Here is a 25,295-nt window from a genome sequence, read left to right on the forward strand (position 1 = left end):
TGCCATGGCAGGAGGGCAATCTGTGGCTCCGTCGCCTCTGGACCCCGAGCCGGTGGTGCCTTCTGAGCCGGCTGCCGGCTGGCAGTGCTGGTTCCCCCGAGTGGGGAGTTGGGGGGTGGCTCAGGGCAACCCCCAGGCCTTGGCTGAGGGGGACCCTCCCACACACCACCCCTGGGTCATGGTTTCCACTGAGAAGCCGGGGCGGCTGCACAGCGATGCTGAACATGGGTTGGGTGCCTGCCATCACCGTCCCGTCCCTGGAACCGTCCCGGCGTCTTCGAGGTAACCCCACGGGGCGGCCGCCCTGCCTGTCCCCCCACGGCCACAGCAGCAGGGCGAGTCCGTGTGTGCGCCTGTGTGTGCCTCATCAAGTTCCCCGTGAGACAAAGGCAGGTGAGCTTGTTTGAACAGCAGGAGTTTCTCTTCCTCCAACCACGCCAGCCTGGGCGCCTTCATAAAGAGCTCAGGCGGTTCCTCCTGCCCCTGGCAGAGGCCAGTAGCCGGAGCACTTGCCAGAGAGCTGCGTTCCTGGGAGGAAGGGTATGCCCCAGGCAGTGCCCCAGCACCTGCATAAGCCCGGGGACATGCAGAGACCATGAAGTCCCGCCTACGGAGACTCGGCCGCCTGGGCCAGGTGGTCCGGTGGCCCGTGGCTTTGGGGGTGGTGGTCTTCTTCCTCTTCCACCTGTCCTCTTTTCTGAAGGAGCCCAGCACGCGGCCTTCCAGGTAAGCTGCTGACCCTTTCCCAGTCTCTGCTCTGGGAAGCACCAGCCTGCGGTCTGCGACCACACCGGGGTATGTGTGTGTGTGTGTGTGTGCCAGGCTCAGGCAACCACTGGGAAGGAAGAGGGGACAGACGGAGGGGCTCCCAGCCCGGGGGGCGGGCCCGAGAGTGGAGACTGCAGGCAGGAGCCTGGGCAGCACTGAGAGCCCTGAGAGAGGAGCCCGCCGTGGTCGCCCCAGGATGTGGGCTTGGTCCTTGCACGCCTGTCGCTACCTCGTCCTCCAGCCAAGGGTTTGCCTGTGTGCCCCACTCAAGGCTCAGGGAGACAGGGCCCTCCCACTTAGGGAGACAGCTCCAACTCTGGACCCCAAGTTCCCAAGTTCATTCTTAAAAAAAAAATTCTTCTAGACTGGTTTTCTTTTTTTAAAGAATTATTTATTTTATTTGAAAGTCAGAGTTACATAGAGAGAGGAGAGGCAGAGAGAGAGAGAGAGAGAGAGAGAGAGGTCTTCTATCTGCTGGTTCACTCCGCAATTGGCTGCAATGGCCGGAGTTTCTTCCGGGTCTCCCACACGGGTGCAGGGGCCATCTTCCACTGCTTTCCCAGGCCATAGCAGAGAGCTGGATCAGAAGTGGAGCAGCCGGGACTTGAACCAGCGCCCATATGGGATGGCGGCACTACAGGTGGCAGCTTTACCTGCTACGCTACAGCGCCAGCCCCTAAACTGGTTTTCTTACAGAATAAACGTATCTCCAACAGTGAGAGATCCTTTTCTTTCCAAATTCCTTTTTTAAAAATAAAATGGTTCTATTCCTCTTAAAATCCCAAAGTGATATATGCTCTCATCGAGTTGAAAAATACAGAAAATTGAAACTTGGGGGTGGCCCCTCCCCATGACACCCCCGCCTGTGCCCACCTCCCACATTCTATGGGATGATGGCATTGTGTTTGTTGCTAACCTTTCTATAGCACTGGGCCGGTGCCGGGCCCTGGTTGTGCAAACAGCTAAGGTGAGTCACCCGGATTACATGACTGGGAGACCAAAGGACCGGAATCCTGCAGAATCCAGAATTCTGCTGCCAGAGCTCATATCTCAGTGCTCTCCAAACCCTAGTGATTCCACGGCTCACGCGGGCTGCTCACCACAGTCGGCCATGGACTTAACCCACGCTGGCACGTGTGGCTCTGCCCCCAGCCTAACATCTGCTGCTGTTTATTTAACGACTCCCTCTTGTCTGGCGCTGGGATCCACACTTGGGCCACCACTCATTGGTCCTTTTCTTTTCTTTTCTTTTTTCAGATTTATTTATATTTATTTGAAAGGCAGAGTTCCAGAGAGGCAGAGGCAGAGAGAGAGAGAAGAGAGAGAGAGGTCTTCCATCCTCTGGTTCACTCCCCAGATGGCTGCAATGGCCACAATGGCCAGGGCTGAACCCACCCAAAGCCAGGAGCTTCTTCCAGGCCTTTCATGTGGGTGCAGATGCCCAAGCACTTGAGCCGTCCTCCACTGCTTTCCCAGGCACATTAGTAGGGAGCTGGATCTGAAGTGGAGCAGCCGGGACTTGAACTGGCCCCCCTATGGGATGCCAGCGTCACTGGCAGCGGCTTTACCTGCTGCGCCACAGTGCCAACCCCAGAGGATCCTCTTAAGTCTATTAATCATTTGCATTTTTCTGTGAATGATTTGTTTATATATTTTGCTCTTTTTTAGATGAAACTGTTTACCCTTTTCTTACTTGTAGGTGCTTTTTTTGTACTAGGAAAACGAACCCTTTAAATCACAGATGTTAAATACTTAAGTATTTTCTCTGACCTGATATTTACTTTATAATGTCATTTTTGGCATATTCAGTTATACAGAAGTAACTTTTAAAAAAAAAGATTTTGTCTGAAAGAGCAACAGAGAGAGAGGGAGAGACAGAGAGAGATCTTCCATCCCTAGATGGCTGCAACAGCCAGGGCTATGCCAGGCTGAAGCCAGGAGCCAAGAACTCGATCCTGGCCTCTCCCAGTGGGTGCAGGGCCCCAGCACTGGGGCGTCTTCCACGGCCTCCCCAGGCGCATTAGCGGGGAGTGGGATCACAAGCGGCAGCTTCACCCACTGCGTCACGGCGCTGGCCCCCAGAAGTAACTTTCACGCGGATAAAATTTGTCTGCTTTTCCATTTATGATCATTGGTCTCTGTGCAACCCTCCGGAAGGACGGTCGCACTCCAGAATTTTGTGGATTTCTGTACTTTTGTCATTTCAGTTCCATAAGTGAATCTATCAGAAACTTACTTTGCTGAGTGCCTGAGGGTGGATTCGTATTTGCTGGACTATTGATGGCAGTGAATGAGAACCCAGCTGAGCAGAGCTTCAAGGAGTAGCCAGGCAGAGACAGCTCAAAGGGTGACCACAGGGCTCCCGGACAGAGGCCTGGGGTGGGTGGTGGGGTCAGGGCTACGGGAGGGGCCCAGTGAGAGTGCTGAAGCCACGCCCCAGAGTTAAGGGGTGGGTGTGAAGCCCACTGGAGGCAGCAGGGTGTTGGGGTGGCCCCAGTGTGATATTCCCTATTCCCAGTGGGAGATGGAGCCTCCCTACCCCCGCTGTGCCCTTCAGAGCCCAGAGAGCAGCTCAGTGGGGGCGGGGAGTGCGCCTTACAGCCCTAGAGCTGCCCCTGTACCTGCTCGGGCCAGGACTCACTGCAGAAGAGAGTTTGGGAGCCCCTCCTGGGGGGCTCCTCCAGGCCAAGGAGGACCCCCTCCCCGGAGAAACCACCTTTACTAACTGTGCAGACACCACCATGTCAGCAGGGACCCCTGGCGTCAGACAGAAGCAGCAGCGACAGGCAGTTAGGCGTGGGAAAGAGGGGTCGGCATCTCGGAGCCTGTCCACGATCCTTGCGGCCCCTCCCCCCAGCTCCACCGCCTCCCCCATCCCGCTCTGCCAGTCGCATCCCGAGCCTCAGCAGCCAGGGTCCACTCCGGCCTGGCCGGGGGGCCGAACCAGGAGGCGAGCTCAGAACCAAATAGGCTACTGGAGCTTAAAACGCAGGGAGAACTGAATTTGTGGGTGTGGTTGTATAGTAATTTGTTTAAATTGCTTTTTGTTTGCAACACGGAGAGAGATGGCCCACCTGCTGCTCCACTCCCCAGTGCTCCCAACACAAGGGGCTGGGCCAGGCCGGAGACAGGGGCCTGGGACTCGGTCTGGACCTCCCGGGGGGGGTGGCAGGGACCCTGCTGCCTCCTAGGGTGCACGTTAGCAGGGAGCTGGAGTGGAGAGCTGGAGCCAGGACTCAAACCAGGTGCTCCCACGTTGGAACGCCAGTGTCCTGACCGGTGTTTTAACTGCTGGGCCGAGCGCAGGCCCCTAGCAAGTGACTGTAACACAGGGAGCCGGCCCAGGACGAGAAGGGGCAGACAGGAGCCGCCCACGGAGCGTTTAGGTAACACCGTTTAGTAACAAAGATGATTGACAGGGAACCAGGAGGCGTAGCTCAAGGGCCTGCAGGGGAGGCTTCCGAGCGAGTGTGGCCTTTGAGAGACAGGCAGGGCCCAGTGAGTGAGCAGGGAGGGGCTGCAGGCCAGGAGAGTCGCACAGACCAGGAGGCGGGCCTAACATAAGTCCCGCCTGTGGGAAAATGGGGGCGGAGCCAGGAGCTCCTCAGTGTGGGGTAGAGGAAGCCCCCTACCCACCCGCCCCCAGGGGCCCTGAGGCTGTTAGACGGGGAGGTGGCCATCGGGCTTAAGACAGAGCTGCTGGCCTGAGAGCCGTGGCCACACAGGGTTGGGGACAGATTGCATCAGCCGGCGATCCCGACACAAAGGCACATGACAAGGCAGCGCTGGCTGCCGTGGTGAGGAGCCGGCCTGCGGTAGTGTCAGTGGGAGCAGAGAGAAGTGGAAAGAAGAGAGGGAGAGGCGAAGGCGGCCCTGGGTTTTGTGCTTCGGTGATGAGTCCCAGCCCCCCCCCCCCCCCCACCGTGTTCACCCCAAAGCGCTGCTCGGGCAGAGGGTGACAGTGAGACCAGAAACAAAAGGAGCTGGGGCCAGCGCTCTGGCCTAGTAGGTAAAGCCGCTGCCTGCAGAGCCAGCATCCCATATGGGCGCCAGTTCGAGTCCCGGCTGCTCCACTTCCGATCCGGCTCCCTGCTAATGTTCTGGGAAAGCAGCGGAAGACGGCCCAAGTGTTTGGGCCCCTGCACCCATGTGGGATGAAGTCCTTGGCTTTGGCCTGGCCCAGTCCTGGCTGTTGTAGCCAATTGGGGAGTGAACCACAAGATGGAAGATACTTCTCTTTCTCTCTCTCTACCTTTCAAATAGGTAAGTATATAAGCACATCTTGAAAATCAGGAAAAAGGCCTCATGTTGAGGTTGCTCAGTAAGTTCATTGAGCCATTAAGTTCTGAAATGATTAACAGAGGGAGCGAGAGCCATGGAACGCAGAAGTCATTTATCTTCTATCCGCTGGTTCACTCCACAAACAGCCACCACAGCCAGGGCTGGGCCAGGCCAAAGCCAAAAACCAGGAACTCCATCCTGGTCTCCCTCGTGGGTGGCAGGGGCCCGAGGACTTCGGCCATCATCTCCTCCCTCCCAGGTTCATCAGCAGGGAGCTAGAGCAGAGGCGCAGAGTACCCAGGACTCCAACCGGCACCCTGACACAGAGTCCCGGCCTCCCCCGAAGCAGCTTAGCCCACCGTGGCCGCCCGGCCTCCCCCGGGGCAGCTTAGCCCACCGTGGCCGCCCGGCCTCCCCCGGGGCAGCTTAGCCCACCGTGGCTTTCGAGGTTTTGCGCTGACCTTCACAGCTGCTGCCCAAGATTAATCACTTTCTTCTTTTTCGAAAGCGAGCAGCGTGAGGCCCAAGACAGGTGGATGGAATTCCTCCCACCCGGGAACCTGGGGGTTTTGGCTTCCAGTGCTGAGCTGCTTCTACTCTGCCACCTGTGCAGGCTCTCAGGAGACCTGCAGTCTAATGGAGGGCAGAGAGTGTGCGAGGTGTGGTTAGCAGTAATGAGGGTGGGGTAAGCCGCCTCCTGCGATGCCGGTATCCCATAGGCGCCAGCTCTAGTCCTGGCTGCTCCACTTCCGATCCAGCTCTCTGCTGTGGCCTGGGAAAGCAGTAGAAGATGGCCCAAGTCCTTGGGCTCCTGCACCTGCGAGGGAGACCTGGGGGAAGCTCCTGGCTCCTGGCTTCAGATTGGCGCAGCTCCAGCAGCTGCAGCCAATTGGGGAGTGAACCAGTGGGTGGAAGACTTCTCTGTCTCTCCTCTCCTTCTCTCTGTGTGTAACTGACTTTCAAATGAATACATAAATTCTTAAAAAAAAAAAAAAAAGATGGCCCAAGTGCTTGGGCCCCTGCCACCCTCATGGGAGATCCAGGTGGAGCTCCGGATTCCAGTATCCAGGCTTCAACCTGGCCCAGCCCTGGCCGTTTGAGGAGTGACCCAGTGGATTGAAGACCTCTGTCTCCTTTTCCCCTCCTTTCCCTTCCTCTGTAACTCTGCTTTTCACATAAACAAGTAAACCCTAAAAAGCAAAATCCACACACACACACACACCCTGTGATGGAGCCAGGCAGGCCGAGTGCTGGACAGGTTGGAAAGAGCCACCGCGCCCGAGGGCCAGGGCCAGGGGCACCGAGAGGCCTCGGCAGCGTTTGCACAACCCCCTAGGCGGAGCGACATTTCCTCAATCAGGGACGATGCAAACTAAGAACACAGTCTGAGCAGTGACCCAGAAACGGGAGCAGCTGGAACTTGTTCAGCAGCGTGAAGCCGATCCAACACGGATCCGGCACTCACACGCACTGCCTTGTTCATTGTGGACCGAGTCTTTCAGAGAGCTGTCGTCGTCCCTTGAAAAAAATTACCTGGTTATTTCGAAGGCAGAGTTACAGACACAGAGGGAGAGAAGACAGAGAGAGGGGAGGAGAAACGGCCATCTGCTGGTTCACTCCATAGACGGCTACAACGCCTGGGATTGGGCTGGACCAAAGCCAGTTCCGACTGATGTCAACCCCTTAGATAAATCAGGTGCCTGAAGACAGTGCACACCCAGGCAGGCTGGCTCCAGAGTCCGACCTCTTAGCCTCTGCCCCTCCCCCCACCTCTGAGTCATGGCGACCCAGAGTGTGGGTGTTTTTTGCTGGATTAGGATTTTCCTGTGGTTAGGCACAGTCATATCCGTCTCTGAGCACAGTGCCGGTGCTGGTGTGTGTGTGTGTGTGTGTTTGAAGATGTATTTGTTTATTTGAAAGTCAGAGTTACAGAGAGAGAAGGAGAGACAGAGAAAGAGAGAGAGCTTGTCCAACTGCTGGTTCACTCCCCAGATGGCCACAGCTGGGCCAGGCTGACGCCAAGAGCCAGGAGCTTCTTCCAGGTGTCCCACATGGGTGCAGAGGCCCAAGCACTTGGGTCATCTTCCGCTGCTTTTCCTAGGCAGGGAGCTGATGGGAAGTGGAGCAGCCAGGACACAAATCGGCACCCATAGAGGTGCCGGCACTGCAGGCGACGGCTTTACCCGCTATGCCGTAACGCGGGCACCGGGCAGGTGCTCTTCAAATGCTTGTTGAAGAATGAGTTCGTGGCCTTAAATAGCACCTGAAAAGGTCCAACTTTACAGCTATCTCCAATCTTAGATTAATTTTGCGCTTTCTGCGGATTGCTCTGTTCGTGGACTCTGAGTGCGTGGGGGGAGGGGGTGGCGCGGGCGGATACCGCAGAAGCCATTGCAGTGGTAGTGGGACTCCAGGCAGGGACGGTGTGGCCGAGCGTCGGCCGGGCCAGCAGGACCTGCTGAGCGACGGGAAGCTGGGGGGAGTGCGGGGTGGGGGTGGGGCTAAGGACAGTGCTGACTCCACCCTTGGTGTCTGAGCACCTCTTGGGTCATCTCAAGACAAACCCAAGCGTCTCACCCCCACCTGCCGACGTCCCAGTCCCGGTCCTGGTCTCCGATCTGCTGGCCGGTGTGCAGATCCACCCCGAGCCCGCACCTCCGCAGCTGTGTGTGTGCCGTGGGAGAGCTGTGCCCGCCTGGGCTCTAGCGGTGATCGTGGGAGGGAGCTGGAAAGCGGACCTGCGGAGGCCACTTCTTGCTTTATGTTCTGGGCTCCAAGAAGCGCAACTTGACTTCTGTAACCCGCCGGTTTCTGATTCTTGCCCCACATCCACCAAGCTGCAGGCCAGCGTCACCTCCGACTCCACCCCCAGGGTGGCATCGAGGGCTCCGGGACTCGCGGTGCGGTCGAAGTCTGGCAGGGGCGATGAGTCTTAGCCACGGAGCTGCGGCTGAGACGGCCACGCCCCCGCCCGCTCAGAGCCTCCTGGCTTTCGGTGTCGTGATTTTCTTTCCTTTTTTTTTTTTTTTTGTTAAAGATTTATTTATTTAGTTGAAAGGCAGAGTTACAGAGAGAGAGAGAGAGAGAGGTCTTCCATCTGCTGGTTCGCTCCCCAGATAGCCGCAACTGCTAGAGCTATGGCGATCCGAAGCCAGGAACCTGAAGCTCCTTCAGGGTCTCCCATATGGGTGCAAGGGCCCACGGCACATTAGCATGGAGCTGGAGCCGAAGTGGAGCAGCCAGGACACGAACCCGCACCCACATGGGATGCTGGAGTCGCAGACAGCAGCTTAGCCCGCCGTGCCACAGCGCCAGCCCCTAAGGGTTTTCTGGCTCTGCCCTTGGTGCTGTCCTCCTGGGCCCGGCCTGCAGCCACTTCCTCCAGGGGTCTTGTTAGGCCCTGGGAACGCAGACCAGGGGACCCCGGATCTCTGTCCTCCCTACTCTCCCTCCTCCTCTCACCCCCATCCCCAGCCAAGGGGTGGTGGCTTGTAAAGTCCTGCTCCCTCCTAACTCCGCTGAGCCACTGTCTTTACTTCACCAAATCTCAGACACGGCGCTGACTCTGACGCCTGGCGTCAGGGAACCAGGAAGACAAGGGCTAAATAAGGCTCCGAAATGGCTGCACCCCCCCCCCCCAGCTCCGTGATGGGCGCAGAGAAGGGATCCGGCTGCCCAGGTGCCCTCGGGTGGACGGAGTCGTGCGAGGCTGCGGCCCCTGTGTACCAGGAAATGCATTTCTGTACCAAGCGCACACTGCCTGTATCACCGGAAACTGAATTCCCAGAAAGAAAATGGTGCCTCCTGCTCACTGAGGAGACCCCTCCAGCAGGGCTGGCGCCCAAGGTCCTGGCGCCCGGGGTCCTGGCGCCCGGGGTTGTGGCCCCGCCCCTCCAATCTGCCATCTGAGCACGGAGAGCTTCCTGGGTGTCGGTTTCTTTCCGCCCCCAAATACACTTACTTTCAATTGCATTCCTGCGAGCTCTCTGTGCCCCGGCTGTGTGCCCTGCTGTGTGTCCCGCTGTGTGCCCCGGCTGTGTGCCCCGGCTGTGTGCCCCGGCTGTGTGTCCCGCTGTGTGCCCCGGCTGTGTGCCCCGGCTGTGTGCCCGGCTGTGTGCCCCGCTGTGTGCCCCACTGTGTGCCCCGGCTGTGTGCCCTGCTGTGTGCCCCACTGTGTGCCCCGGCTGTGTGCCCGGCTGTGTGCCCCGCTGTGTGCCCCGGCTGTGTGCCCCGGCTGTGTGTCCCGCTGTGTGCCCCGGCTGTGTGCCCGGCTGTGTGCCCCGCTGTGTGCCCCACTGTGTGCCCCGGCTGTGTGCCCTGCTGTGTGCCCCGCTGTGTGCCCCGGCTGTGTGCCCAGCTGTGTGCCCCGGCTGTGTGCCCCGCTGTGTGCCCGGCTGTGTGCCCGCTGTGTGCCCCAGCTGTGTGCCCCAGCTGTGTGCCCCGGCTGTGTGCCCTGCTGTGTGCCCCGCTGTGTGCCCCGGCTGTGTGCCCGGCTGTGTGCCCCGGCTGTGTGCCCCGGCTGTGTGCCTGGCTGTGTGCCCCCGCTGTGTGCCCCGGCTGTGTGCCCCGCTGTGTGCCCTGGCTGTGTGCCCGCTGTGTGCCCCGGCTGTGTGCCCCACTGTGTGCCCGGCTGTGTGCCCCGCTGTGTGCCCCACTGTGTGCCCCGCTGTGTGCCCTGGCTGTGTGCCCGCTGTGTGCCCGGCTGTGTGCCCCCGCTGTGTGCCCCGGCTGTGTGCCCCGCTGTGTGCCCCGCTGTGTGCCGCGGCTGTGTGCCCCGCTGTGTGCCCCGACTGTGTGACCGATGTGTGCCCTGCTGTGTGCCCCACTGTGTACCCCGGCTGTGTGCCCCGCTGTGTGCCCCGGCTGTGTGCCCCGCTGTGTGCCCCGGCTGTGTGCCTGGCTGTGTGCCCGCTGTGTGCCCCGGCTGTGTGCCCCGGCTGTGTGCCCCGCTGTGTGCCCGGCTGTGTGCCTGGCTGTGTGCCCGCTGTGTGCCCCGGATGTGTGCCCGGCTGTGTGCCCCGCTGTGTGCCCCCGCTGTGTGCCCCACTGTGTGCCCCGGCTGTGTGCCCCGCTGTGTGCCCCGGCTGTGTGCCCCGCTGTGTGCCCCGCTGTGTGCCCGCTGTGTGCCCCGGCTGTGTGCCCCACTGTGTGCCCCGGCTGTGTGCCCGGCTGTGTGCCCCCACTGTGTGCCCCGGCTGTGTGCCCCGCTGTGTGCCCTGGCTGTGTGCCCGCTGTGTGCCCCGGCTGTGTGCCCCACTGTGTGCCCGGCTGTGTGCCCCGCTGTGTGCCCCACTGTGTGCCCCGCTGTGTGCCCTGGCTGTGTGCCCGCTGTGTGCCCGGCTGTGTGCCCCCGCTGTGTGCCCCGGCTGTGTGCCCCGCTGTGTGCCCCGCTGTGTGCCGCGGCTGTGTGCCCCGCTGTGTGCCCCGACTGTGTGACCGATGTGTGCCCTGCTGTGTGCCCCACTGTGTACCCCGGCTGTGTGCCCCGCTGTGTGCCCCGGCTGTGTGCCCCGCTGTGTGCCCCGGCTGTGTGCCTGGCTGTGTGCCCGCTGTGTGCCCCGGCTGTGTGCCCCGGCTGTGTGCCCCGCTGTGTGCCCGGCTGTGTGCCTGGCTGTGTGCCCGCTGTGTGCCCCGGATGTGTGCCCGGCTGTGTGCCCCGCTGTGTGCCCCCGCTGTGTGCCCCACTGTGTGCCCCGGCTGTGTGCCCCGCTGTGTGCCCCGGCTGTGTGCCCCGCTGTGTGCCCTGCTGTGTGCCCGCTGTGTGCCCCGGCTGTGTGCCCCACTGTGTGCCCCGGCTGTGTGCCCGGCTGTGTGCCCCCACTGTGTGCCCTGCTGTGTGCCCCGCTGTGTGCCCTGGCTGTGTGCCCGCTGTGTGCCCCGGCTGTGTGCCCCACTGTGTGCCCAGCTGTGTGCCCCCGCTGTGTGCCCCCGCTGTGTGCCCCCACTTGTGCCCCGCTGTGTGCCCTGGCTGTGTGCCCGCTGTGTGCCTGGCTGTGTGCCCCCGCTGTGTGCCCCCGCTGTGTGCCCCGGCTGTGTGCCCCGCTGTGTGCCCCGCTGTGTGCCGCGGCTGTGTGCCCCGCTGTGTGCCCCGACTGTGTGACCGATGTGTGCCCTGCTGTGTGCCCCACTGTGTACCCCGGCTGTGTGCCCCGCTGTGTGCCCCACTGTGTGCCCCGGCTGTGTGCCCCGCTGTGTGCCCCGCTGTGTGCCGCGGCTGTGTGCCCCGCTGTGTGCCCCGACTGTGTGACCGATGTGTGCCCTGCTGTGTGCCCCACTGTGTACCCCGGCTGTGTGCCCCGCTGTGTGCCCCGCTGTGTGCCCCGGCTGTGTGCCCCGGCTGTGTGCCCCGCTGTGTGCCCCACTGTGTGCCCCAGCTGTGTGCCCCGCTGTGTGCCCCGGCTGTGTGCCCCGGCTGTGTGCCCCGCTGTGTGCCCAGCTGTGTGCCTGGCTGTGTGCCCGCTGTGTGCCCCGGATGTGTGCCCGGCTGTGTGCCCCGCTGTGTGCCCCGCTGTGTGCCCCGGCTGTGTGCCCCACTGTGTGCCCCGGCTGTGTGCCCCGCTGTGTGCCCCGGCTGTGTGCCCTGGCTGTGTGCCCGGCTGTGTGCCCCGGCTGTGTGCCCGGCTGTGTGCCCCGCTGTGTGCCCCGCTGTGTGCCCGGCTGTGTGTCCTGCTGTGTGCCCCACTGTGTGCCCCACTGTGTGCCCCGGCTGTGTGCCCCGCTGTGTGCCCCGGCTGTGTGCCCCGCTGTGTGCCCCGGCTGTGTGCCTGGCTGTGTGCCCGCTGTGTGCCCCCGATGTGTGCCCGGCTGTGTGCCCCGCTGTGTGCCCCGGCTGTGTGCCCCGCTGTGTGCCCCGGCTGTGTGCCTGGCTGTGTGCCCGCTGTGTGCCCCGGCTGTGTGCCCCCACTGTGTGCCCGGCTGTGTGCCCCGACTGTGTGACCACTGTGTGCCCTGCTGTGTGCCCCACTGTGTGCCCCGGCTGTGTGTCCCGCTGTGTGCCCCGCTGTGTGCCCCGGCTGTGTGCCCGGCTGTGTGCCCCAGCTGTGTGCCCCGGCTGTGTGTCCCGCTGTGTGCCCCGCTGTGTGCCCCGCTGTGTGCCCCAGCTGTGTGCCCGGCTGTGTGCCCCAGCTGTGTGTCCCGCTGTGTGCCCCAGCTGTGTGCCCCGGCTGTGTGCCCCGCTGTGTGCCCCGGCTGTGTGCCCCACTGTGTGCCCTGGCTGTGTGCCCCGGCTGTGTGCCCTGCTGTGTGCCCCGCTGTGTGCCCCTGCTGTGTGCCCCGCTGTGTGCCCCGGCTGTGTGCCCGCTGTGTGCCCCGGCTGTGTGCCCGCTGTGTGCCCCGGCTGTGTGCCCCGCTGTGTACCTGGCTGTGTGCCCCGCTGTGTACCTGGCTGTGTGCCCCGGCTGTGTGCCCCGCTGTGTGTCCCAGTTGTGTGCCCCGGCTGTGTGTCCCGCTGTGTGCCCCGGCTAATGCCTCCTTGTAGCTGCTCCCCCGCCAGCCAGGGAGCCCCTGGAGCCCAGTGACCCCAGCCACAGCCCCCCAGCCCAGTGACCACAGCCCCCCCAGCCCAGTGACCCCAGCCACAGCCCCGGAGCGTTGCTCTGAACCCCTGGCGCCATCCACGCTTGCTCATTTAGTTTTCAGCCCTTCTCTTTAATTGTTGATTGTTATCAAGGTCACACACACTTTTTATTTTTAAAATCAAACAGGACGAGGAACCTGGCCTCCCACCCCTGCTCTGGGGTCTGTCACTCTTCTTCCTTTGGTCCTCGCGACCACATTGCTCCTAAATAACCTGCTCCCGCTGTCCTTGATTTCTGCACTTCAAGTGGTCAAGTGCTGTAGGTGCAGGGATGTGCCAAGTCCTTGAAGCCGGCCACCCCATCAGAGTGTGGTCTGGGGACCCTGGAACCGCGGGAGTCTGTTGCTGTGGGTAACAGCTGCCCCGGGGCTGACCTTGACTGTGCAGCCCAGCCGCTGAGGTGCCTTTTGTTCTGTGGCTTGTGAAGTCCTGGGGATGGTTGGTTTGCAGATCGTCATTAAGATACTCAGCTAATGGATGAGAACTGGGAGACTCAGTTTCTTTATCTTGCCCAAGGGCTGGCTCAGGGCAGGATGCTCTGTGCCTGGCGTTCCAGCGCCCTTCGCTCCAAGAAGTCAGTTCTGTCCTGGACTCAAGTTCCATGAACTTGAATACCGGGTGTAGGAGGTTAAGTCACCGGCAGACGACAGCCACAGCCCCGATCGCTGCCCTGGAGGCGTCACCCCATGTGTGCCCACAGCCTCCCGTGTCATCAGGAAGCCACGGCCGGGGTGGGGAATGCTTTTCTCGGCCAAGGACCTTTGGATATTTATCACATCAGTCACAGGCCATGCACAATGAGTAATGTAAAATGCAGCCTGCTGGCCGGCGCCGTGGCTCAACAGGCTAATCCTCCGCCTGCGGCGCCGGCACACCGGGTTCTAGTCCCGGTTGGGGCGCTGGATTCTGTCCCGGTTGCCCCTCTTCCAGGCCAGCTCTCTGCTGTGGCCCGGGAGTGCAGTGGAGAATGGCCCAGGTCCTTGGGCCCTGCACCCGCATGGGAGACCAGGAGAAGCACCTGGCTCCTGGCTTCGGATCAGCATGGTACACTGGGCGTGGTGGCCATTGGAGGGTGAACCAACGGCAAAAAGGAAGGAAGACCTTCCTCTCTGTCTCTCTCTCTCTCACTGTCCACTCTGCCTGTCAAAAAAAAAAAAAAAATGCAGCCTGCTGTGCAGCTGCTGGATTTCAAGGTTGCCTTGGCAGGGGCAGATGGACTGAATGCGGGGCGGGGTGCAGGGCGCTCCCACCCCAGTGCCCTGGCCTGAGGTTCCTGAACGCTGCCACGGCCGGGGGTTCTGCACGGGGCTCAGGGCACAGGGTCGCTGCCCACTGTGCTCCTCTTCCTCTCTGCTTCTCAGCAGAAGACGGGGTGGGGGCGGGGAGAGGGCAGGAGGAGGGAAATGCCATCTGCCCCTCCCAAAGCACCAGGGGAGGGTGGGGTGAGGGGACCAGTTCTGACAACTCCTGCACTAAATTGTACCCCAGGGGTAACTATTCCCGCGGACACCATAGCTCCATAAGAAAAAGCAGCTTCTGGAGTCCAGGGCTGTGGAGCAGTAGGTTAATCCTCCGCCTGTGGCACTGACATCCCATATGGGCACCGGTTCAAGTCCCGGCTGCTCCTCTTCCAATCCAGCTCTCTGCTGTGGCTTGGGAAAGCAGAAAAAGATGGCCCAAGTGCCCGGGCCCCTGCACCCGCATGGGAGACAGGGAAGAAGCTCCTGGCTTCAGATCCGCGCAGCTCCGGCCATTGTGGCCATCTGGGGAGTGAACCAATGGAAGAAGGACCTTTCTCGCCGTCTCTCCCTCTCACTGTCTGTAACTCTACCTCTAAATAAATAAATAATTTTTAAAGCAGCTCTGCTTTAACCACCCTGCGTTCGGGACGAGAGCCCCCAGCCGCAGGGCCGCAGCTCCTCTTCTCTGTGATCCCCGACCTGCCCCTGCCCTTTCTTGGCTGTCAATTTTCCTGCCTGGTGGGCTTGGTGCCCCCCACCCATCTTCCACGCCCCTGAGTCTGCGCTTCCAGCTTCCAGGCCTGCTTGCTGTCGTCCAGGCCCACGGTGGTCAGAGTTCAGGTGGGCGAGGGGCATCTCAGAATGTTCTGGATGCCTGCATGCGGGGAGGGGGCACTCTGGAAATGAGATCCAGCCACGGCTCACCAGGAGCGGTGACACTCCCTCTGAACGCTTTCTCTTTAGCTCCCCAAATCTATCGGCCCCAGTAGGATTTAGCCGGCCCCCCAAATCCAAACAAGCCGGCTTTGAATTTTTAAAAACAATGGAGGAATGAGAGAACCCCGCTTCTGCGATTCTCTCCCAGGAAACAGAGTTAAGGCAGCTCGCAGACACGCCCAACGCTCAGCGTGCAGCTCGAAACCCCGCACGGGAAGAAAACCGGCAGGAATTTCCAGGAAAATGAATGAAATAATAAATAAAGGACAAGCAGTTTCCGTTGTGGCTGGGCTAATCGAAGCCCAGAGGGGAGATGACGGCCAGGACAGCACCAAGGGGGCTGCCAGCAGGGGCCTTGCAGCCAGCAGCACTCAAGGTCAAGGCCTCTGAGGCAGGGAGTGAGCCAGGGTTTGTTGGTTCCCCTTTCAAGGAGGAGCTGGGGAAACCAGCGAGTGACTGGGGAGGGGAAAGCAGGCCCTAACCCCGGGGCCAGACAGAGCCAGGTGACAGCGGGGGGTGTGGAGACCAGAGCCCAGGACTTCCAGGGGGGAGCCAAGCTGAGTGTGGGTGACCAGCCGCTCAGAGCAAGACGGGCAGGTGCAACCGGCCGGACCTCGGCCACAGCACGGGGAAGCCCACGTGCAGAGCTGCTGAGGGAACCGCGGGAGTCTCTGGGGCTCTTTGCTGGTCCTCAGCGAAATGTTCTGCTCCGACGGCGTTAGTGGGGAGCCCCTGCAATGGGGGTTACTCCCTGACGCCAGCTGGGAAGCCTCTCCAACCCCCCCCCCCCACCTGCAGCATCCCCTGGCTTCGCCCCACGTCCGGGTTCTGCTCTCTGGCCAGCAGCTGGCTGCAGGCACAACTGAACTTTGAAACTTTTGCCATCTCTCTCTCTCTCTCTCTCTCTCTCTCTCTCTCTCTCTCTCTAAGATTTATTTATTTGAAAGACAGTTTTTCAAAGAGAGAGAGAGAGATTCTCCATCCACTGGTTCACTCCCCAAATGGCCATAATAGCCAGGGCTGGGCCAGGCCAAAGCCAGGAGCCAGGAACTCCATCTAGGTCTCCCGCGTGGGTGCAGGGGCCCAGGCACGTGGTCATCCTCTGCTGCTTTCCCAGGTGCACCAGCAGGGAGCTGGATTGGAAGTGGAGCAGCCGGGACTTGAACCGACTCCCACACAGGACGCTTCACCTGCTGCAGCTCTTGTCTCTCTTCTTCTAGGTTTCCTTGGGTGATGTGTACTTGAAGACAAGGGGGAAGAGGCTGCCAGACAATTTGTTATTTTTATTACTTTTAGTGAATAGAGTCGTGTGGTCCCTATTACGATAAATTTATTTTTGTTTTTTTAAAAAGATGTATGTATTTATTTATTTGGAACTTAGAGTTACAGAGAGCTAGAGGGAAGGACAGAGAGAGAGATCTGCCACCTTTGGGTTCACTCCCCAGATGGCCAGGGCAAAGCCAGGAGCCAGGAGCTTCTTCGGGGTCTCCCACGTGGGTGCAGGGGCCCAAGGACTTGGACCATCTTCCACTGCTTTCCCAGACACATTAGCAAGGAGCTGGATTGGAAGTGGAGCAGCCGGGACTCGAATTGGCGCCCATATGGGATGGCAGCACTGCAGGTGGCGGCTTTACCCACTACACCACAGCGCCGGACCTGATAAATTCACTTTTAATTACAATATCTTTTATATCCCAAAGTAGATCAGAATTGTGGAATTAAATTGCTTTGTGCTTGGATGGGAGCCAGAGGCCCTTAGCAGAGAAAAGCCCTCCCCGGCCCCTGGCCAGCAGGTGCACAAGTCAGGACCACAAGTCAGAACAAGATGAATCGGGGTCCCTGGACACGATTAAATCCCCCAGGGAATGCTGTGCAAGTCCCTAGCAACCGTAGCTACGTGTCCTTACGGGCAATGCGGGGAGACTTACAGGCATGCAAGCCCTAACACTCCTGGCCGGAGTCACCATCCACCCTAGCCTTTGCAGACAAAACAGCCCTTCGGGGCGTCTCAGGCTGGATCCCAGGGAGGCAGGCCTCACCCCTGCAGGGATCATGGGAAAGGCCACCCCACCCCCCAACGCCTCTCCCAGCCACAGCCGCTGCCCGCCAGGAAGATGTTTGAGATGGGGACAGCGCTGCTCAGAGAAACCGCTCCCAGCACAGCGCCATGGGGGAGGGGGCGTCCACGGGCCTCTTGGTGGTGGGGGTGGGGGCCGGGTAACGGAAGCAGCCTACCTGCGAGATGCGAGCTGTTTGCTAAACCGAGTGGGCAGCCAGGGGTTTCACAAGTGGCCATGCCAGCTCGGGGCTCCCGCCGAGCTGTCAAATCCGAGGCATCGAGTGAGCCTCAATCACATCCCCACGGCCATCCGAGTGTGGGCTCTGTGAATGAGGAGGGGCCCGGGGGAAGATGCTCCCAGCGAGCTCAGGTCTCCCGGCTGCAGCCAGTGGCGCTGGGGGGTGTCTGCCCACCTCACCAAATGGTCCTCCTCCCAGGGACAGAGTGGGCCTTGGACGTGACCCAGGGTGCTGGACAGGGGCGCAGCTGGGACCCGAGAGGCTCCGTCTTTCTCCCGAGAATGAAAAGCTGCAGCCAGGAGGGTCAACAGCTGGTGGAACAGGTGTCACGGACCAGGCCACCTTCCACCCACACGGGCTCAAATGGGCAGAGCAGAGAACACTGTAGGGCCTCTGCCCGCCACGCGGCAGCCCCTAGCAGAGTGCTGCTTCAGTCCCGGCTGCTCTGCTTCCGATCCAGCTTCCTGCTACAGTGCCTGGGAGGCAGTGGAAGACGGCCTAAGTGCTTGGGCCCCTGCAGCCACGTGGGAAACTAGGATGGACCTCAGCCCAGGCCAGCTCTGCACGTTGCAGCCATCTGGGGGAGTGAACCAATGGATGGAAGATTTTAAAAAAGACTCCAGGGAGCAGAGGCCGGAATGGAGACCAAGTCTTCGGGGAGGAGACCCGGCTTCAGCCCTCCCAGCGGCTCCACCGCCTCCTGGCATTGGCTGCACTGAGACAGTTTCTACCCCCTCTTTTCTTCAATGGAAACGGAAGGCAGGGCCGGAGTTTGCAGGGTATTAGCCATTTGGGGTGACTTCTTGGGGCCACTAAACCCAGGCAGAAGCGCTCTCTGTCCTGGCATTTCATGACTGTAACAAAATTCTATTTCGTTCTCCGTTTTGGAATTTCAAGGCCAAGACTGGGCGGTGCTGTGGGTCTGGCCTCGAGCGAGGGTGGAGGACGGGCCTGGCAGAGGGTGGGCAAAGGTGAACGGCTGGACCAGACTGGATCTCTATGACCAAGCGTCGTGCAGGAAGTCGCTTCCCAGGGCGCATCCTGGTGCCCGAGGACCCCCTCAAGGCGCCACCCTCTTAGTACCATCAGCTTAGAGCTGTGGCAGTCAACTCTCTACCAGTTAAAAACGGGTGTGCTCCGGGAGGAAGGTCCCCAGGGAGGGAAGAGGTGAGGACGCCCCCGCCTGCCCTCTGCTCTCAGCCACAAGGGACTTCAGGTCTCCATTCGGTTTCAAGGTCAGAACAGAGACGGGCCCCTCCTGGAAGGCCTGAGCAGGCGTGTTTCCTTGAGGAAGCCAAGAAGCGTGGTGGTGGCCCAGAGAGCTGGCCGGAAGAAGGTGGGAGGCCCGCCAGGAGCGGGGGTCACCGCGGGTGCCCCGCCCACTTCCCACGTTGCAAGGGCTGGTCCCTTCTTTCTCCAGTTAACAAGTGTTCCCTTCGCCTCCACCCTCGCGTGAGGACCGCCGTGTCCTCTGTGGTCGATGGGCCCTGCCTCATTCCAAGCCCTGTCCCTGGGGCGCTGCACACAGGAGACGTTTCGTAAACATTTGTTGAGTGCGATGTTCCTCTGCGGGGACCGACTGTGTACACACGCCTCCTCCTTGCAGGCTTTTGTCGAAGTCCACTTCCTCCTGCGCTCAGAGAGCCTTTCGGAAGCACTGCGGTGATGTGGCACCGTGCCGGGGTGATGGCCAGGGAGGCCAGGAGGTCTACCTCCTGGGAGCTGGTGACGTGGGGATGAGACGGCATCGCCCTGGACAAACACAGCCCCCAAAACACGACGCGGTGAACGCCTCGTCCGGTTTTAGCATCGCCGTTACTGCCGGAACTGGAGCTTGGGTCAGGCTGCCTCCCAAGGCATCCCTTCCTGTCCTCACTGTTTGGTGGTTCCTTCTCCTCCCCTTAGTGTCTTTGGCAGTGTAGACGGGAGGGACGTGTCTGGCTCAGCAGGTGCACGAGGCCCAGGGAACAGTGCTCACAGGAGATGTACAGTCAATATTTGTGGAGTCAAGAGATGAATGAGCAACCATTGGGTTGGGTTAGCAGCAGCAGAGGAAGTGGGGAGTGGGCTGAGCAGGTCCCCAGCCCATGCAGGATTCCCTGGGAGCCACTGGGGACCCAGGACATCCGTAGGGGTGAGGAGGGGAAGGAGGGAGTGCCCATCTCCGGGCCACGTTGCCAGGAGATGGTCCTAGGAATGCAAATGGTGGCTGCCCGCTTTGCTGGGGAGAAATCTGAGAGCTGGGTAGGTTTAGAGCTCTCCCAGCCACACCGGCTCGCAATGCAAGCACTGGCCACGTGCCATCTGTGGCATGCTGGTTCTTGTTTCCTTTATGTGACGTCAGCTAGTCGGGTACACGCAGCCGAGAACAAAATGGTACTCAGGACAAGTGGGGCCAAGGAGCAATGAGGAGGCTGGAGCCCCTGGCCCCGGCCAAGGAGCAGGAGGTGGGTACGTGGAATCCACGTGCACAGGAAGTCTTTTTCTCAGGAATCTCCCTGACGACCTGTGCAGCATCCACCCTCCCACGCCCCAGCCCCCAGCCCCCAGCCCCCAGGAAGTCCACTTAGAGAAGTAGAAGGGAGGGGTGGCAGGTTAAGCATCCCACACAAGGCCCCTTTCAAGCCCCGGCTGCTCCACCTCCAATCCAGCTCCCTGCTAATGCACCTGGGAAAGCAGTGGAACATGGCCCAGGAGCTCGGGCCCCTGCACCCACGTGGGAGACCTGGATGGAGCGCCAGGCTCTTGGCTTCCTCCTGGCCCAACCAGAGTAAGGCAGAGTTCTCTCTCTCTCTCTCTCTCTCTCACTCTGTCTTTCAAATAAATAGTTAATCTTTAAATAAAGATAAGAGAGTAAATATAATCCCTGGAGCCAAAACCCACAGAGGTCAGAACATATCTCTCGCTACTGCTGGAGGAACGTTCTAGACTGGAAGTCAGACTGCGCCTCCACGACCACACCCTCGCTTCAGCGCCTCCATCTCCCCACTAAAAATCCTCTGGTGGCTCCTGTCCAACAGTGGACCGAGCTGAATTCTAAGCTCTCTCCTCCACACACCGCGCCTACTGCAGGGACCACCTCCTGCCCGCACCCGGGGATCCTGCGTCCTCCGGCTCCTCAGGTGCCTTGGAGGGGACACTCTGCCAGGCAGCCTCTTCCTCACTGCCCCGGGAGGCTGCCCTCCCACTCCCTGGGGCTCGGCAGCCCCTGGCACAGCTCTCTGGCCTGCGGCTGGCACCCTCCAGCACACGGCCATGAGTGGAAGCTGGTCGAGGGGGCTCTGGACACATTTTAGCCAAGTTAGAGATTTATTTTCTTTATTTGAAAGACAGAGTTACAGACAGAGATAGAGACAGAGAGAGAGAGAGAGAGGTCTTCCATCTGCTGGTTCACTCCCCAGATGGCCACAACAGCCGGAGCTGTGCTGATCCAAAGCCAGGAGCCAAAGCTTCATCCAGGTCTCCCATGCAGGTGCAGGGGCCCAAGCATTTGGGTCGTCTTCTGCTGCTTTCCCAGGCACATTAGCAGGGAGCTGGATAGGAAGTGGAGCGGCTGGGACTCAAACCAGCGTCCATATGGGATGCCGGTGCTGCAGGCCTGGGCTTTAACCCACTGTGCCACAGCGCTGGCCCTGGAGGTCAATCTTTAAGGCGGACCTTCTGGGATTGAGGCTGGCGGCGATGGTCCTGTGGGGCCAGTCTCCCGCTCCCTGTGAAGGTTATGCAACTGGATCACTGTGCTCCAGGAGCAAGAAGAATTGCCCAATTCTCGAATTGCAGAGCAGGTTGAGTGAGAGCTGTCTTTGAAAACTAAAGAAAAGAGAGAGTTCAGTTGAGTCGATCCGAGCCGGGGCCTGACTCATCTGGGGTCACATCCCAAGAGGCAGAGTCAGGGCGGGCGGGGGCCCAAGAGGAAGCCAGGGGCGGGGCTCGGCTCTGGTCCTGGCATCCAGACCCAGCATCCAAACTCCACGCTGCTGCCGAGGCTCCCTCGCTGGCCGAGGGCGGCTTCAGGAAGCGGTGCCCAGGCACAGGGGAGCTGCTGGGAGCCGGCGGCCTCCTCCCTGCACCTGCTTTGGAGCCGACCTGAGGCACAAGAATGAATACTAGTGACGCTGGCTGGCGCCGCGGCTCACTAGGCTAATCCTCCGCCTGCGGCGCCGGCACCCCTGCTTCTAGTCCCGGTCGGGGCGCCGGATTCTGTCCCGGTTGCTCCTCTTCCAGTCCAGCTCTCTGCTGTGGCCTGGGAGTGCAGTGGAGGATGACCCAAGTGCTTGGGTCCTGGCTTCGGATCAGCGCGGTGCGCCAGCCATAGCAGCCATGGTGGGGGGGGGGGGTGAACCAATGGAAAAGGAAGACCTTTCTCTCTGTCTCTCTCTCACACTGTCCACTCTGCCTGTCAAAAAAAAAAAAAAAGATTTTGTTTTATTTATTTATTTGAAAGGCAGAGTGACAGAGACACAGGGAGAGAGGGAGAGAGAGGTCTTCCACTGGTTCACTCCCCAGACAGCTAGGTCAGGCCGCCGCCAGGAGCCAGGCACTCCTTCCAGGTCTCCCACACTGGCAGGGTCCCAAGCCCTCGGGCCCTCTTCTGCTGCTTTCCCTGGTAGGTTGACAGCAAACTGGATCGGAAGTGAGCAGCTGGGACTCGACTGGCACTGAGATGTGGGATGCTGGCATTGCAGGCAGTGGCTTGACCCACTGCACCACAACGTCAGTGCCTAGTTATGGTTTTCTTTGACTGTCTGTATTTGAAAAGGCACAGAGAGAGAGAGAGAGAGAGAGATCTCCTACACACTGATTTTCTCCTGCAATGGCCAGGGCTGGACCAGGCCTAAACCAGGAGCCTGGAACTCCATCTGGTGCTCCCACGTGGGTGGCAGGGACCCAAGCACTTGGGCCATCACCACTGTCCCCCAGGGATTTGCAGTAGCAGGCTTCTGCCTTGGAAGTGGAGCCAGGCCTCTGACCAGACACCACAGTGCGGGGCGTGGCTGTCCCGGCTGCTATCTTACCTGCCGTACGCGATGTTCGTCTCTGTCCCCAGGTATCAATACAGACAGGACGTTAAAGAGTTACCACCAAAGGCCACGCCCCAGGCCGAGGCAGTGCTAGAGGGCGGCGCCCTGGACCCACGCCACCCGGCGGGAGACAGCGTGAGGACAGAGCCCACCAAGGCACCCCCAGAGCAGCGGCGCCACGAGCCCAGCCCAGCAGCCACAGCGCCGGCAAAAAGTGAGGAAGAAGACAGGAATGAGGCGGACACGGCCTCTCCTCCAGGCCAGGCTGCAGCCAGGGTCTCCAACCAGACAAAGGCACCCACGACCAAGACTGCTCCGGGCACAAAGACGACCAGAGGAAGCGGGGACCCCACCCGACGGCTGACAGCCTCCAAGCTGGCAGTGGTGAAGCCCCAGGGCAGGGCAGGGACCACGGCCAAGAGACTGGCGCCACCAAGTCAGGGCAAACCCAAGACCACCGCCGCCGCCACCCCAGCAGCAGCCACAGCCAAGACGAGAAAGAGCGGAGCGACCACAGCGGCTGTGGCCCCCGCGGAGAAGAAGGTCCCGGCCACCCCAGCCCCTGCCCAGCCCCCCAGCACACGGGGAACCCCGAGACTGAAGGCCGCCAACTTCAAGTCGGAGCCCCGGTGGGATTTTGAGGAACAATACAGCATGGATGCGGCGGGGCTGAAGACGGTGAGTTTTAGCCGTTACCGCCTCCCTGACACCTGCAGGCAGCCCCCCCCCCCCCCCCGCAGCAGCCCACTCTCCAGCCTGCGCCCCCTCCCCACCCATGCTCAGTCCCCTCCTCCCCTCCCGTGATGGCCAAAGCAGGAGAGGAGGGGACCTGCCCAGACCCCCTCTGGGACTTGACCCCGAGCCCTCGCCCTGGGGCAGGGGGAGAGAATGGCCGGCCTCCCAGAAGCCCTAATCCCCAGAAGGCGTTGAACTCCCTGCAAAGCCAACCCCACAACTTCAGTGCCTTCTAGAAAAGCAGTCTGGGCACAGGCACGCCCGCAGCCCTCCTCACCTGCCCGCACACTCCCAGGACGCGGCTCCCGGCCTCGGGGCCCCAAGGCTGAGTGAGGGCGTGCAGGCAGCAGGGGCGACCCAGGCTCTTTGGCCGCGCCCCGCCCGGCCCTGGCCTCTGCGGCCTGACCTGGCCCACCCTCCTGCCCGCAGAGCTGCCCTGACTCGATCAAGGTCAGAGCCGCCAGGTCGCCGTGGCTCCGGAGCCTCTTCCTGCCCAACCTCACCCTGTTCCTGGACTCCAGACACTTCAACCAGAGCGAGTGGGACCGCCTGGAGCACTTTGGGCCGCCCTTTGGCTTCATGGAGCTCAACCACTCCCGTGAGTCCCCGCCACACCAGGGCAGGGGGCAGCGGGCGGCTGGTCCCCTGTCTCCCATCCGCCTCCTCCCCGGGGGCCGCCAACGCCCATCCACCCCCGCCTCTTGTTGTAGTGGTACAGAAGGTGGTGGCCCACTTCCCCCCAGTGCCCCAGCAGCAGCTGCTCCTGGCCAGCAACCCCCCCGGGGGCTCCCAGTGCATCACGTGTGCCGTGGTGGGCAACGGCGGCATCCTGAACAACTCCAAGGTGGGCCAGGAGATCGACAGCCACGACTACGTGTTCCGGTGAGCCCCAGCCAGCCCCTCCTGCGGGCCTCAGCTGGGACAGAGCGGGATGTGCCCCCTGCCCTCCCGCGTCTCCTTCCCGACCCGGGCCCCCCCCCCCCCCCCCGCACGCACACGTCCTGGGGGAGTTTGTCTTTCTCTGCAGACTGAGCGGAGCCGTCATCAAAGGCTACGAGCAGGACGTGGGGACGCGGACCTCGTTCTACGGCTTCACCGCCTTCTCCGTGACCCAGTCCCTCCTCATCTTGGGCTCTCGGGGTTTCCAGAGCGTGCCCGTGGGGAAGGTGACTGGAGAGGGCGCGGCGTGGGAGTGGGGGGCCAGGCTCCGCTCACCCCAGGGGCGAAGCGGGGCTGCCCAGCCCCGGGTCCCCAAGGCCGCACTCTCAGACCGCATGCTGCCCTTGGCCCACAGGACATCCGCTACCTGCACTTCCTGGAAGGCACCCGGGACTTTGAGTGGCTGGAAGCCCTGCTGCAAAATCAGACACTGGCGAAAAAGAACCTTTTCTGGTTCAGGTACCCGCTGCCCCGACCCCACCCCACCCCCCGATCGAGCCGTGCAGTCAGCGGCCGTCAAGGGTTGGACAGGCGGGCACAGCCTCGGTGGCCGCCTGCAGGTGGCCATGCCATGACCCTGACCTGGCCCACCCAGGCGGGGTCAGACTGAGCCGGAGTGACCCCCTCTGGACCACAGGCGCAGGCCCCAGGAAGCTTTCAAGGAAGCCTTGACACTGGACAAGTACCTGTTACTGCACCCGGACTTCCTCCGGTACATGAAGAACAGGTGAGAGCGGGGGCAGGTGGAGGGGCCCCGTGCCTCTCGTCCCGCCAGGGGTCTCACAGCGGGGACCTGGGGGCCTTCACAGGTTCCTGAGGTCCAAGACCCTGGACACGGCCCACTGGAGAATATACCGCCCCACGACGGGGGCCCTCCTACTGCTCACTGCCCTTCACCTCTGTGACAAGGTACGCTGTCACCGCTCTGGGCTCTTCCAGGCCTGCTGTGCATGGGACAATGGCTGGGCTGGGCACTCACCTCTGGCTGGAGGGAGAGTGGGCACAGGTGTGAGACGGCGCATGTGCACCCAGGGGACTTGCACCCAGACCCCAGGGGTAGAACCAGGATATAGGGACTTAGCCCCAGACTTAGCCCGGGGAGCAGCACCTGCAGGCCGTCTGTCTCCCTCCGCCGCGCAGGTGAGCGCCTACGGCTTCATCACCGAGGGCCACGAGCGCTTTTCTGACCACTACTACGACAAGACCTGGAAGAAGCTCATCTTCTACATAAACCACGACTTCAAGCTGGAGCGAGACGTGTGGAAGCGGCTGCACGACGAGGGCCTCATCCGGCTGTTCCAGCGCCCCGACACTGCCAGGGCCAAGAGCTGACCGGAGCCGCGGCGGCCTCGTCCCTCCCCGCCGTGCTGCCCATCTCCGAGGGACCACTTGCACAGAGAGGAGGCTCCCGCGGGAGGACCGGCCACCCACAGAGGTGGGGCAGCTGCCGCACGCCCCACGGAGGCTGCCGAGACCAGGGGTCTAAGCACGTGGGTGACA

The 25,295-nt window shown here is 61.4% G+C and overlaps 1 protein-coding gene across 1 annotated transcript; it reads left to right on the plus strand.

The window, feature by feature from the left end:
• The first annotated feature begins 595 nt into the window (after window positions 1-595).
• ST6GALNAC1 (ST6 N-acetylgalactosaminide alpha-2,6-sialyltransferase 1) lies at window positions 596-25,295 on the plus strand. Its single transcript, XM_062216171.1, has 9 exons — window positions 596-726; window positions 22,148-22,799; window positions 23,286-23,454; window positions 23,567-23,738; window positions 23,884-24,022; window positions 24,151-24,254; window positions 24,433-24,522; window positions 24,605-24,704; window positions 24,936-25,295. Exons 1-9 carry the CDS (start codon window positions 596-598, stop codon window positions 25,125-25,127), a joined length of 1,749 nt encoding a protein of 582 aa, XP_062072155.1. The 3' UTR covers window positions 25,128-25,295.

This window comes from Lepus europaeus, chromosome 18 (assembly GCF_033115175.1).
Source record: "Lepus europaeus isolate LE1 chromosome 18, mLepTim1.pri, whole genome shotgun sequence".
Classification (NCBI taxonomy): Eukaryota; Metazoa; Chordata; class Mammalia; order Lagomorpha; family Leporidae; genus Lepus; species Lepus europaeus.

Bases quoted from the DNA above. Each gene is read 5' to 3' on its own strand.
- ST6GALNAC1 (XM_062216171.1), top strand. From the start codon at position 596: ATGAAGTCCCGCCTACGGAGACTCGGCCGCCTGGGCCAGGTGGTCCGG. The intron at 22,800-23,285 runs GTGAGTTTTAGC...TCCTGCCCGCAG, and splicing joins ATGCGGCGGGGCTGAAGACG to AGCTGCCCTGACTCGATCAA. The intron at 24,523-24,604 runs GTGAGAGCGGGG...GGGCCTTCACAG, and splicing joins CTCCGGTACATGAAGAACAG to GTTCCTGAGGTCCAAGACCC.